General features: G+C 32.1%; 1 protein-coding gene across 9 annotated transcripts in view; it reads left to right on the forward strand.

Annotated features, from left to right (window-relative positions):
• Nucleotides 1–14,539, forward strand: part of LOC111050628 (NAD kinase) — a 97,303-nt gene that overhangs the window by 37,728 nt on the left and 45,036 nt on the right. Inside the window, exon 1 of one of the 9 annotated variants that reach the window (XM_039424369.1) lies at nt 356–541. The exons of 5 other annotated variants lie outside the window; for them this stretch is intronic. Coding sequence is in view for 3 of the 4 variants with exons in the window: in XM_039424281.1 (XP_039280215.1) it covers nt 13,181–13,344 (164 nt within the window). In the remaining variant the exon portion in view is untranslated. Of the gene's footprint in view, nt 1–355; nt 542–4,496; nt 4,736–13,054; nt 13,345–14,539 lie in introns of those variants that run through there. 3 more of the 9 variants (XM_039424307.1, XM_039424311.1, XM_039424281.1) reach the window with 3 other exon arrangements.

The following is a 14,539-nucleotide window of genomic DNA, read 5'->3' on the forward strand; positions in this document are numbered from 1 at the left end:
TCATTCATTTCGACTACAGAGCTTCCCTTTACACCGGTTGATACATGTGATTTTTCCTGAATTACACAATATGGTTGCCTGAACGTAGTAAAAGTGTGATAATGACATGGCAGACATACCAGTTCAAGGTCGATGGCTAACAGGCTAGCTTCAGCTCGGAAATATCGAATGCAATATTTTCAAAGGAGACTGTATAAGCTCCAAGACAACAAGTTGAAAGTTTACAAGTTGAAAAAAGAAAATGAATGAATTGATGGTCCTGATATCAGAGAAGATTGTGTTTTAGTGTCTTAGTTGTTTTTGATGATGTTGATGACGACGACGATGATGAGGAAAAGAAGCTATTGGACAAGGAATGTTGACCCAGGTCCCAGGGCCAGGCAAGTCGTCTTACCCGGCGCACAAATTATGATTGCGTACGTCTGTTGCTGGTTGGATGTTCTTTTCGATTAGATGTGCGCGTTCAGTGTCTTGCTCAGCTCAGGGTTTCCACCTCTCTGCCGTCGTCTCAACTAAATGGCGCTTGTATTATCAAATATCTGTGAGTATCAACCTTGATTTTTTTACTCGGCGAGATTTCAAATTCTCCTGTGTTACTAAATGTTCATCCATTTTGTCAATTTCCATACGAAAGAATTATCATGCCGCTGTGCATCGCACTAGTTGGATTTACAGTAACTATATTACCCACAGTATGGCCATTGACTGTCACGCTTCTGATTGGTTAGCTCGGTCACATGGTACAAATCCGCCATTAAGATTCCAAACAAACTTTCAAGTCCTATAGCATTAGACACATTTTAGCATTAGACACACACTATTAGCATTAGACTTTTAAGTCCTATAGCATCTTATAGCATTAGACATTTGGAACTTATGACTTATACTGATTGGAAACATATGAACTTAAGATGAGTTTGATGTATCATTTTCGAAGAGAAATTGATTATACTTTAATATAGACAAAAAAGATAACTTTAAAAAAACACTAATAAAGCTTAAAACATCAATATTCCTGCCCTCGGACTCCTCGCGGATCACTTCTGGAGCTTTCGCGGACAACTTATTGGGAACCAGTGGTCTATATAAATATGTAGAAAGATAAATTTCAATTTTGTGTATTTCCTCATCCCATTTATTGGATCGAACTTCAAATAATCCAATTTCAAAATAATTTTTGTGGCTCAATTGAATATAACATTTTATAAAATATTCAACCATGATTAAGTGCTGATTAAAGAAGTCTTGACTTCCCTGATTGATTCTCTTCAGTACTGAGTACCCTACCCATAACATGTTGATACAATAGCTATTGATATGATTTTCGAGTTGCATTACCACGAGCAGTGGTTAAGATTAGAAATATCACTTAATATAAACAATAATGGTTAATATTTTTCAATTTCTTACATGTTTATTAAATTCATCAAGTAGTACTATGGCTAGAATAATTGGCTCTTCCAGAGTTTATATTCAATGTTGTGCTTTACAATATTTTCGTCAGACTTATTGGCTGAATGAAACAAACTATTTAAATGGAATCTATTGTGATGAGAATTCCACCATGCTTCTAGAAATAGATATGAGAACTTTATTATTTGTCAATGGAACAAAATGTATTACAATATCATGACACATTTCAAAAGTTTTATGGTATTTTTTTGGAAATTCAGCTTTCAGGTTACGTTACCTATCTTTCATTTTTACTCGCTATTATCTACGATTTACTATTTCAAGTTCCAAAACTATATTGAGAATATAGAAAAAACATGAAAGAAATTATATCGAAGTTAATAATCACAAAAATATACTTTAATAAGTAAAAGCAAGCGATTTTACTTATAATCCCATAAATAAGCTCCATTGTAAAATTCAAATATTTGGAATCTTCATGGCGGCGGCGGGAAAAAAATTCCAATGGCCATACTGTGGGTAATATAGTTACTGTAGTTGGATTAAATGTAACTTGTAATGTTGGATTGAATTCGTAACTCAAATTGTGTTCAAAAACCTATAAAAAAGATCTACATTCAAAACTAGCACGAAAACAAACAAAATTATATTTATACTACATGCACTCAATGCTCTTCACATGTTTCCTCTTCATTCCTTGCTGAATTGTACAGCTCTTGTATTGAGTCTTCTCAGGAAACTGATTCAACCTTGAGATTTTTGCCTTTGATAAACTATACCCCAGTAATGTATAATGTATTGTTATAGCATGGGTCTATAGATATTATAATTTTCCAAGTTTCCTAGACATCACTTGAAGAAGACTAATCTGATAATATTTAATTCATAATTAATCATTATTGTGGAATAAATTTAATTTACAATACTAATTGTATTATAATAATATTTATTTATTGTATAAGGAAGAACTGACAATCGATAAAAATGAAACGAGATATTATATTATATTCTACAACCAAAATTCACAAATCAAATGAGTTTTCATAATTAATTATGTACTCCATCTTTGCATAGTTTGTAGTTATTCTGAAGACTCCGTTGCCTATAACGAAATAATTTATCTGTCTATTTTACTATTTATATTTGCAATTTGAAACACTGCATATCTAATGCCGAATGGCGAGCGTTTTGTGCAATGTCAAGGCCAGTGAGGTTGACGTTGAACTGAGATTTTCACTATGAATTAAATTCACAAGTTTTTTGCTCCGTTTATTGAATGAACTTCTCTATTGTTTCATGCCGCCAATCTGATTGATAACAATAAAACGAATGAAAAGAATATACTATTGTTCGTTTTTAAGCCGTGTATGACGTCAACTAATAGAAAATTTCGTTACTGAACTACGCACAATAAAGCCATAGCAAATACTTTGATTTCTCTTAAAAATAATAACTCTGTGATTTCTTGCTTTAACATATTTTTCAAGAGACTCAAATTTGTTTTAATAATTCCAATAATAAATTAAATTCAGCAGTATTGTTGAAATTATTACTCAAACCATATTATCATAATATTCCTTGGAAATAGTTACGTTTCGTGGCTTTTATCGTGCCAATAAATTGTTTTCTCGTGATAGTTCATCAAACTCAAAACTAAATGAAATTTTTACAAGTTTATATATATTTTGTTTTTAGACCTGTATTTTATTTATATAATTTATTTCATTTAGAAATATTCCTGTCACTATTCAATTATTGAAATTACTTCTAATACAAGTAAACCAGTTCCAAAACAGTAGGTTGTTGAATCCATTGAAAAAAACTTCTAAGTTCGTAATCTATGGAAGTCAGAGATTTGTGAGTTGAGCCACCTGTACAATCTGCATAATTCATTGAGAAAGTTTCCGCAGGGGCTGAATGGCTTCCTGCACAACACACATGTGTGCCAACGGCATTTCTATCGTTCTTCATACTACGGACTCGTATGATACCTTAATTCGGTTCCAGTTTATAGGCCTTTGTCTTAGTATTTCACATCGTCCTAGTCAACATTTCAAATATGCTTTCCACCTACTGTTGGAGATACAACTTTGGCATTATCCGAAGCAATAAACATATGTATTTAGTTATTTAGTTGTATTATTTTATTGTAGGTGTTAATTCTTGTTGCTTCAGATAGAATATCCTACAGTTGAACGGCACTGGCCATAAATATTATAAAGAATTAATGTTGCCTAAATAATGGATCTCCGTCAATCATTCACATTTACATCACATGGTCGATTTCTCAATGACATAACTTGTATAAATAATATATAAGCGATATATTAATCCGTTGTTGTCGTCTTTGGAAACATAATGCTTTAGTCAAGTTTTGAACTGAAATAGTTTAATCAGTATTTGAGTCTAGGAAATGTTCTCTACACTTCTAAAATTATTATTATATGCCTCCTAATACAATCATTTCCATGAAACACTAAGAGATCAAGTGTCAACAGCAACAATAGAATATTGTATCTGTTGAGTTGAAATTTAATTCCATTATAAAATCAGTAATTGAAAAACTTATTCTATAACAAACTGCTTCTCAATAAGATTATAGAGACTATTCTACCTTACCAAATATTCAAATATCCCAGGGAACTGAAAAATTATTTCAAATTATTTCTTATCAAAAACAAGTTATTGAATGGTAATGCAAATGCATGTCACATTTTGAGGAACTTTTGTTCGCTGTTGATGGGATGGCGTCCTGCATTTCTACCACTAACCAGTATTTCACCTGAATCCAAGAATCGAAATATACAAGTATGCCTATCATTTCGAGTCTTGGTTCAATAACCTTGCGTCCATCCTTGACACCTCCAACATTCCTTTTTACAATCCAGCAAGATATCATGTCCATAGTTCTCAACGTACTCTTCAACATTAGCGCTTGATATCATCGCATGTTGCCAGAACATCATTTCTGTGACCGTCGAAGCTACGAACACCATCGAGGAGGCAGTGTGATAAGATGAAGAGTGGGAGGAGGGGGGTGCTGAGAAGGGATTGCTTTGTGAAAGCCGCAACGTCGGATGATGATGATGACGGTGATTATGACTTGGCTTTCTCTTGCGGCCGCCGAGTTCAGTTTTCAGTTGTTGCCAGTTTGAGTCGCTGCCCGCTGTCTCCGTGCGTCGCGCTCGCGAGTGTTCGCGTGCGAGTGTGAGTGACTCGAGGAGCACACGTGTGTCGTCATGTCGTCTTCACCTGAGAGCGGAATCTGCCTTGAGGAGCACCTCGAGCGTCGATGGTCTCTAGAGGGCATGCTTTCCTTATGGTATGTCGTCATACTCTAGAATAGAGTTCGAACCTACGAACTTAATAGGTTTTTGAAATTTGAGTTCACTTTATTCAGGGGTCTGAAGGATACTTCAAAGTAAATTCCATTATGAAGTATTCTTTATTCTAGTCTTAACAGAGTTAAAATTTGACAGTCTTCATTCTTCTATTCATGAACTTCTATTTGTCAAAGTTTGTGAGGAAGACAGTTTTGGGCTATGCCTGTTGTCTTCTCCCAATCATATTGTTCTATACTATAAAGATTTGTGATTGTCAATAAATGCAATAAATAAATAACCCTCAACCTGTCAACCTCATAAGGGGGATAAGTCACTTATTCGTCATAATCAGGCTGATACACTTGAATAGTTATTAATGGAACGTTATAGCTATGGTAATAATCATCCCTATGGGCATTCTCCTGTAGAAATAAATTGCTACTCATTACAAATGATGCAACCGAATCATTCAGTGTATCTGTTTGAATAAATAGAGATATAGAATTTAATCCAATCTATCAATTAATCCTGCAGTATAGCGTTTCTGACATCTTATCATTCATCCCAAAAAGTTTGAATGTCTAATGATATGTAAAATGATAAAGAATGTATTATTGTACGACATGTAGCCAAATTCTTTGTAAACGTGGGTTTTATTTACAAATGTTTATTCCTTTAGTTGACTAATTGCATTCAACACTATTGAAATTTTATCATTTTAGATATTTTTGAAGAAATTGGTATCAACATTGCTGATTTACAAAAAATTGAAACTAGTAAATTTAATTAATCCATTTTCTGACAATTTTGTAGAAAAAATCGAACTAAACTACCTACCTATGATTTACAATGATAAAAAACTTATTAAAAAATTGTTTTGATAAACAAAGGCTATCTTCCAATCAGCTTTTCTGATAAAATATGAACTTCAACCTCCAAAAGCCTTAAGCTTTTGTATGAGCTACAATAGATCAATCAATTGAAATATTTCTTCAATAGTTGTAGATGTTTTGTAATCTTTGGCAAGTATCATGAAATGTCCTTGATTCGACTTTGATGTGATACTCATAAGAAAATAACATGAGAGTAAAACTTTTTTGATAGCCCTTAATATCAATTATATGAAAAAATGATAAGAGTAGTGCAAGAGCTTTCAATATCTATTATTTTTCAATTATTACAAATTAAAATATATTATTCCAAATGCTATTCTTTCAGTCCAATCTATAAAATATTTAAAACGTTCTTTGTCGCTCATTTGTGATGTAAAAAGATATTCTTGTCTTCTAGCCATATATTGTAAATACTCAAAATGTGATATATTATTTTCTATTATGATATTTGATTACAATAATCAAAATATTGATGAATATAATTAGATAGATGGTACATGAATACAAAATACATAAATGTAATGAAAAATATGGTAATGTCGAAAGCAGATGTAACAATTATTGATTATAGTTTAATATTGTAAAAACATAAGAATTTCATCTAGCTTTCATTCCAATATCAATAATCATGCTTACCTTCAGCAGAAAGGCAATGCATTAGGTTTACATTCATTTCCAATCATTAACTGTTGGCTTCTTCTAAATACGGTATTCTTAGAAACTTCAAACTGACTTGGATGATTCCAAAAAACTGAAATATTTTTTATTCTATTTTGTGCTCTGCTTCCCTGGTTAGAACATGATGTCTGCATACGTAATTCAATGGAGCTAACTAGCTGATAGCTGCTTGATCAAGGTGAAAGTGGAGGTTCATGCCGTTAGGAATGTTTTCCATGCTGATGAATGGATTCGGTTCTGTCTGCTAATCATACACCTGTTCGGTTGTAGTTTTGAAGGTGCGGTATGACGCTATTGTTAGTTAACTCTGTCATGTTGAAATTGTGGTGCCGTCAATGAACCATAATTCAGACACCATAAATATGCAAATATTAGGCTACTCATAGTCATTACTCAATAAATTTTTTTTCTGATAAAAAGACAATAACATTTGAAGCAATACTATTTTCAACAGTGAATTGAAAGTATAAATTTATATATACAGTCAATTCCTGCCAAAATAAAAATACTAATTGCTTAATAATTATATATTTCACTTCACAAGAACTTTCAAGTCAAGTTCCGTTTAATCTGATGGAATTTAATAACGGCAAAATATCGTATGGGCAGAAATCGATGTGTGTGTGCGGGGCGGGCTTAACTGTTGTGTGTGAATGTGATTCAAGTAATGTCGCTTGAACATGTTGATGATTATAATGATGTTGATGATGACGATAAATAAATTTGCAGTGTATTGAATATAGAAAAAACACGTATATTGATTGAAATAATAATGTTGATTGATGGTAGGATTGATGTATAACCAAACGCCAGTTTAAAATTTAACAATAAAATTCGTTTTGCTCAATATTTTATTAGCTGTTTTAATGGCTAATGATGTTGTTGCAAGATAAAGAGGTACTTATTTTCCATCCAGCCTTTAACATAAAGCCACACATAATATAATACAACACATCAATATGTTGTTCTTTTATTTTTATTTTTTATGCAATTCGTTAATCCAATTCCCGTTAACTGTACCCCATTTATGATTGAGTAATGTACCTTATTTCCCTATCTGTGAGTCCGAATAGACAGGAATTAATCTAGCGGTTGAACTGCCGTAAACATATCAGAATATGGAACAAAATAAATTATTTATCATTCAACTCCTGAATAATGTTTATATCTACCGATTCTTAACGTGAATTTCGTTATCACGAGAGTTCATCATGGAAGTGTGTCCAAACTACATTCAAATAAACTGTCATCTGAATGAAAAGCCTTTTTCATATTCCTTATCAAAACGAGTCTGGATTGATTTCATCATCTAGAATCATGCATCCTATCATGGAAATTATTTCTTTTTTGGAAATTCGATTTATGTAACCGTGCAGTTGAAAAATTCATTGTCAATAATGAATGATGACGATCATGATGATAAAGCAACGTTTACACCACAGTTTTGTCAACTGAGATTTCAACAAATTTCCATAATTTTTTGCCAATTTCTTTAAAAAAACACAATATCATTTTACTTGTATTCTACAGAGAAAATTTACAAATTTTTTGAAGAAAACTGTTTGTGTACAACATTTTGTTGACAACTCTGGTGTAGGCCTAAACATGGCTTAACGATGCTAGTCAATTCATCATTGTTTGTGATTATGTTGGAATAATATAATCTATTGAGAATTAGAATTTAAATCTAGAAGTTTCTTCAAACTCTTGTATAATGCAAAATGTAGAAGTATGGTAAGTTATTTAAGCTTATAGAACAAGGACAGTTTTAAAGTTCATATAAGTTTTTCTCGCATTTGTTCTATTTTGATCGTTGATAAATGTTTTCAAACGTTCACTATAAGCTTATATAATTATCAATAGAGACCAATGCTCAAGTGGATCAAAAAGCATTGCGTACTACTTATACGGTAATCCTATTTTTAACTATTTATTTGTTCAAATATGATTTCTTCTATAAGAACAAAAAATGAGTTTGTTTGGTGATGTTCTGTTATTTAATTCTTAGGTAATTAGAAACTACTAATCTCATTCCACAATCCAATAGTGAAATATTATATAACAATTATATACAGTTTCAAAATTTCTTCTCTCATTTTTTCTTCTATTTTGGGCTTAACTTAATTACTATTCAAAGTATCTGATAGTCTGTACATGTTGCATGTCTAAAAGTTGCATCATCTTGGCTCTCCAAACTCTAAATAGTAGAGTATAGAAACTATTTATCAATTTGGAAATATAGTGTTGTGGTAATTTAATATTCAACAATGAAGTAGAGTAGAAATTTCAAACTTGAAATAATTCTTTGGTTCTCATTTTATCTCTCATACTTGAACATTATTGATCTCTTGCTATTTTTATTTAATTAAAGATATTGTGATAAAGAGATGTATGTAGTGAGAATAAGTGAGAAATTACCACTTTTTTCAGTGTCCAATTTTTTTGGAAAAAATAAACAAATGTTTATTGATAACCCAATAATATTGACCTAATTAATTGATAGATATTTGAATAAGTATTAATAATATCCATATTATTCATTCATTGGAAGGAATTTGAAGCAGACATCTTTTGTACATGTAGAAATGTGATATTCCCATGATGGTTTTTGAAATCCTTCCAAGGTGGGAGATTATTATTTTTCCTCACTTGATATTGTTGATTTTCCTCAAAGACCGAGCATTGATTTATACAATACCAATTTATAGAAAAAGCTTTTCAGTATGCGATCAAGGTTCACATTTTTTTCAAATATTGATAAAATGGTAAACATGACGAACGCTTTATCTCAAAGTTTGATAGTTTGTTTTTGAAAAAACTATTCCAGCCTTGTATAAATGTGAGATTAGTATGGATGAAGCCTAACTCTACGCGTGTAAGAGCCTTCTTAGTGTGTTACCTAACACTTTAAACATGGGTTAACGCCTTATCCAACCGGTTTCAAACGAAACTGGTCAGTGCTATACAGGTTTAAGCGTTTATATTGGAAAATTAACTATTTGCTTCTGTCTTCCATTCCACCCAAAAAACTCTGATTCAGTTAAATTTCATTTTTCAACTGTAACAAAAATCATATTATAAATATATCATAAACGTAGGATAATCTGATTAATTTTTCAAATAGTTGACAATTTATTTATTAATAGTCATATTCAATAATTAATTAACCATATCCATATTGTATATTGAATATCCATATTTTTTTCATTTTGCATTAGTTTTCTTTCATTTTTTACTTAAAATCTTTGAAGTGTAATATTTATTTTGTCTAAGTTTATTTATCTTTTGTAACTCATTTTTTCCCTGTAACTGGGCACCCGCCGAAAAACCTTTGGGTTTGGCAGGACCCTCAACTGTTTGTATTGTGAATAAAAAAAAAAAATATAATAATATCTATACAATAATCATAATAGTTACAAAACAATTTTCACATGGTGTCGCAATTTGGTACATTACTCGTTCATACTCAAGTCAATTTCAACTGGTTCCCAAGCTGAAAACTCTCAGTATCACTAAACAAAAATGATCATCCAACTTCTAATTTAAATTAAAATTCTATAGATACGTGGTATTATTATTGATTTTGCTTTGTAATGATATCGTTATTTCTTTAATTCTGATTTATTCATAAAATGTTATTCGTCAAAAAGATCAAATATTAGATACGGTATACATTTTATGATACCGGAGCATATTAATTCTATATTGTTATGTGGAATACCTATGATATATTTTTTGGAATCCTATATACCCTGCATTCTCCTCTCTACTCAACTAAAACTTCTCTCTACCTTGAAAATCAACTTGAAAAAATTCAAATATTTAGCAAGATCAAAATAATAGTCAAATATGTTGGAATTGCAATAGGAAATTTATTCATTCACTAAAAATGAACACGAAGGCAAATGGTGAGATGAGAGAGACGAGGGAGTGATGGCATGGATGTTTACAGAAGATTGCTACAGGGATTTAAGGAATTTAAACCAACAAGAAAAAAAACGAAAATTTATAATGAAATCTTCAACTGTCTGTCACCTTTCTTATTTCCAATTCCACTCAAGGCACTCAATTCTACTTGCAAATCAATTACAGGTTTCTTGACTAATGGAGCTTCTTCCTTTGAAAGAAGTGCAATTATAAAGTGACTCACTGGAACTCACTCACGTCCCACTCTGCATCTCCAATCCAAATTTAACCAGTTTTTTCACTTCGTTTTTCTTTCGATTCCTGATGAGTTCTACCACTTGACGATGCATGATCTTATTTCAGAATGCAATACTGTAATCTAAATCATTTCCTGGTTATTATTTTGCATATGACCTCAAGTTACCTTTCCCCTTTTCTTATGATTTTCCTCCTCGATTCAGTCATTAACAATCTTGTATGAAGTAGCCTACCCTTCATTGTAGAAATTCTGTGAACATTTTTTCAATACAAGAAAAGCAGCTCATTCATTGTGATATTCTGCTAAAACTTTAACAATAGTATTCTTCCTTTTTTGCAGATATTACGCAATCGCTCCAATTTACAGAACTTGTGCTAATAGATCCTGTTTAGTTTTAACGTAGTTTATATAATATTGCATGATTTTCTTTTCACATGCGGAAAACAATCGAGGCCATTGAAATACTCCAGTTATTTTTCTATGATGGAATAGATCAATTATGTTATTTTTATGAAGCATTGTTTCTCCTAACAATTGTGTATCGTCACAATAAAGGAAGAGTACACTCTAATGACATCAGATTCTTGTGTCTTGTAACAAAATTGAAAATGATAATTATTATAAATTATAAATTATTAAAGTAATAATAGTAATTAATAATCTATTATTATTATTATTATAATATTAATTATAAATTCACCTTCACTCAAGGTTTTCGAAATGACAAAAACTTGGTACCAAATTTTTGTCATCTTCAAAAATATACCTGCTGTATATTTTGTTCAAAATAATCAATAATTCTTGAAAAATGCATAGCATGTCAGTGACTATCACCTTGCATCATGAATTTCCAAGTCATTTACAGGAAATTACCTGACGATGATTATCTAGTTGCTTTGCTGCAGCAATTAGCATAAAATGTGCTTATTTGTTGTGTACAATTCTTGACCTACATATCCACTGTGAGTAGGTCAAGAATTGTTGCGTCAAAAACTTATTTTTCCATCTAAACAAATTGAATTCGGAGTTCATGGATCAACATTTTTTTCGAAAAATACTAATTTTTACACCTATTTTCACAGTTGGCTATTTATTTATTGATTTAATAGTGACCGAGTCATCTTTTGCATGTTGCATCTGATGAAAGAGACTAGATTTATCCTCCTTCCACTGCTGGATGTTGCATTATTATATCTTATCCAAACTTCGTCATCTTATTTGGAATATTCTTTTTGGTAGAAAGTTATTGCATAAAACAAATACTAGTTCCGAACTGAATTACAGTATTGGAACATTCATTCTAGAATATTCTCATTTGTAACTAATTTTATTAAATTAAAATGAATAAGATTTTCAAGTAATTTTTCATCGATATATTTGTCACTCTCGAATTTTAAGGGCTCTATTCCTCCATTTCCTTATTTATCTGGCTCTTTCAGTAAGACATTTTATCGTCCTCCCTTACTTAATACCTAGGGAATTCTGATATTCTAACAGTTCAAGAATACGTATTATATACAAATCAATATTATCCTATTCAGGCAGAAACGCATTCAATAAAGACCACTACAACCACTCTTCTATTATGCTCAATTCACTTGCAAGACTGTCAATAGTAATTGAGCCTATCACGACGCATGTGTGGGGTGGACTTTGTGACTGGTGAAGATTGCGTTATCAGGCCTAGGCATGGGTGAGTGGTGAAACAGAAGAGGAGGGGAGTGATTTCACTGGTCTCTGACTGACTTCTCATCAGTAGATTAACGCACGGTAAATGCTCCATTTGAACTCGTGTCGTCAGCTTTATAATATTCATTCATTTTGAAGTCCAATGAATTTTGTAGGACAGTGCTCTACGCAGTATTTGTGTTGTTGCATGCTCTCTCATGCCGGCTCACGTGTGAATGGAGAAGCGTGTTAGTAATCTTTGATATGTGAATTTAGGGTAGATGAAAAAAAATTTGAGGAACTTCAAAGTGAGTGACATGCTTTGTCTGTTTTGTCGCTATTTGCATCAAACGGAGCGTATCAACAGCGTTACGTCCTGCGTTTATTATATCTACACAGAGATTACAAACGATAAAATGATAAAAACGTTGGTGACTTGAGTCAGTGATTTGTAACATAAGAATACTACTACTATACTTGCTTCTAAACTATGACCAACACAGAAAACCCCATCATGAGAAACTAGTATTGGTGATTGTTCCTAGATTGAATCAATTCTATTGATAATATTTCCAATTTTCCTGTAATTTGATGCAGAATTATACGCAAACAAAATATTAAGAATACACATTTTTAGAAAACAGTGAAGCTTCTTATTAGGCTTTTAAAAATACTACACATTCACCAATCGTTCGACGACCCGCAACTAAGATCTAGGTTCTAAATAGATCTTTCAAGTGTGATTAAATTATTTTCGTAAAAATTCCTACTTCGAAATTTTTATCTTATTCATTATGAAAACCAACTTTTGATCTTCCAATGTTATTCAAACTGCGAAATATAGTCAACTGGTGCCACAGATATATTCTTTTGTCGTAGTTTTTCTCAATTTGTTTCTGGTTGAAACAGTTTAGCAAGTTTTCTTCTCCGAGTCTAATAATAGAATAAAATTATAAGTGTCATTACTGATAACTGTGGAAGTGATGTGAAATGATAGTGGATAGTTGATAGTGTTGTGAGATGTTGTCAAATGGTGTAGCATGGGTCAGCGGGGTCTTCGTGCATGTTGCTCGTGCGTCGCTGCTGTGACACACCATGCAGTCGCCGCTCCACTGCGCGACGGTCGCACCAGCGTCACCAAACCAAACCTATTCAGCCGCTCTCTGCGCACATGGTCCTGGCACACGCGTCGCTCTCTAACCAGGTTCATCATTTCATATATTTTCTCAGATTGCATGGGATAAATAATACAACCAATCTGCATGAAGGGTTCTTCTTTCCGGCTGAATTTTCGAAGATTATTGGTGTCTTGCGCTTTTGCTAGCACTTTGACTTGTCTGACGCCGTTGAGGCCAACCAGACGTAATATATATCCATCTATGATCACTTGGTCGAGGTATATAAAAAGGAGGAAGCTCGTTTTTTCCTCAGTAGTCGAGGGTTCTAAAATAATGCAGGTCTAATTAGTCTTAGATAAGGATCCTAGAATACAGGTATTCTAGGTACATTGGTCTTAGCCAAGTTCTGTTTGGCTGCCTAGAACCAAGTACTACAGTTACTATATAAACACAATATGGCCATTGACTGTCACGTTTTTGATTGGCTAGCACGATCACGTGATACAAATGCGCCATAAAGATTCCAAACAAACTTTGATAATATAGTAACTGAGTCAAGTACCAATAAGTAATAGAATTATTGTTCTGATTGGTCCATGTTATTACTGTAGTTGCTAGGCAACAAACCAACTTCTAGCTTAAAACCCAGCTCTATCTTGAAAATGAATAACGCTAGACTCACCTCTTGATTTGAATTTTGTGAACTCATTCCTTTTAATATTTTATAATACTGTGTTCGTCTTATTCGGTATAGTATTATTATGTGGTATATGATATAATATAGTACTGTATTCAGGTAGTATAACTGAAAAATCATGATATGAAGCTTATTCAAATGAATTAATTCACTTAATAATGCAACTTTTTTCAAATAGGATATTCAGCCTACATTAACTATAGGCTACTGTATAACCATATAGCTGGTTATATAGTTACTGCAATTCAGCAGAATATTGTAATGTGTTTAATATTGAAACTGTTACCTAATCTCCAATTTCTCATATTCAAACTTGTCCAAGATTCAATAATCTAATCCAAGAACGTGAATCATTCTATGTTAAAACTATTTGTATTTTCTAAATTTTGTAGTCTATATTCAACTTTTTTTTTATTCATAAAATTTGAGGATCTCCCATTTCTTGTAGTTTGAAACGACCTCGTGAGAAATTTAATTACAACACTCCTTTTTTTAAATAAATTGCGAGAAATCTTTACAAAGTGATGCTATCAGTCTGCAATCGTGTAGTCTGAAATAAATTCTAATATAGAATTTTTGGAGTC

This window comes from Nilaparvata lugens, chromosome 1 (genome assembly GCF_014356525.2).
Source record: "Nilaparvata lugens isolate BPH chromosome 1, ASM1435652v1, whole genome shotgun sequence".
Lineage (NCBI taxonomy): Eukaryota > Metazoa > Arthropoda > Insecta > Hemiptera > Delphacidae > Nilaparvata > Nilaparvata lugens.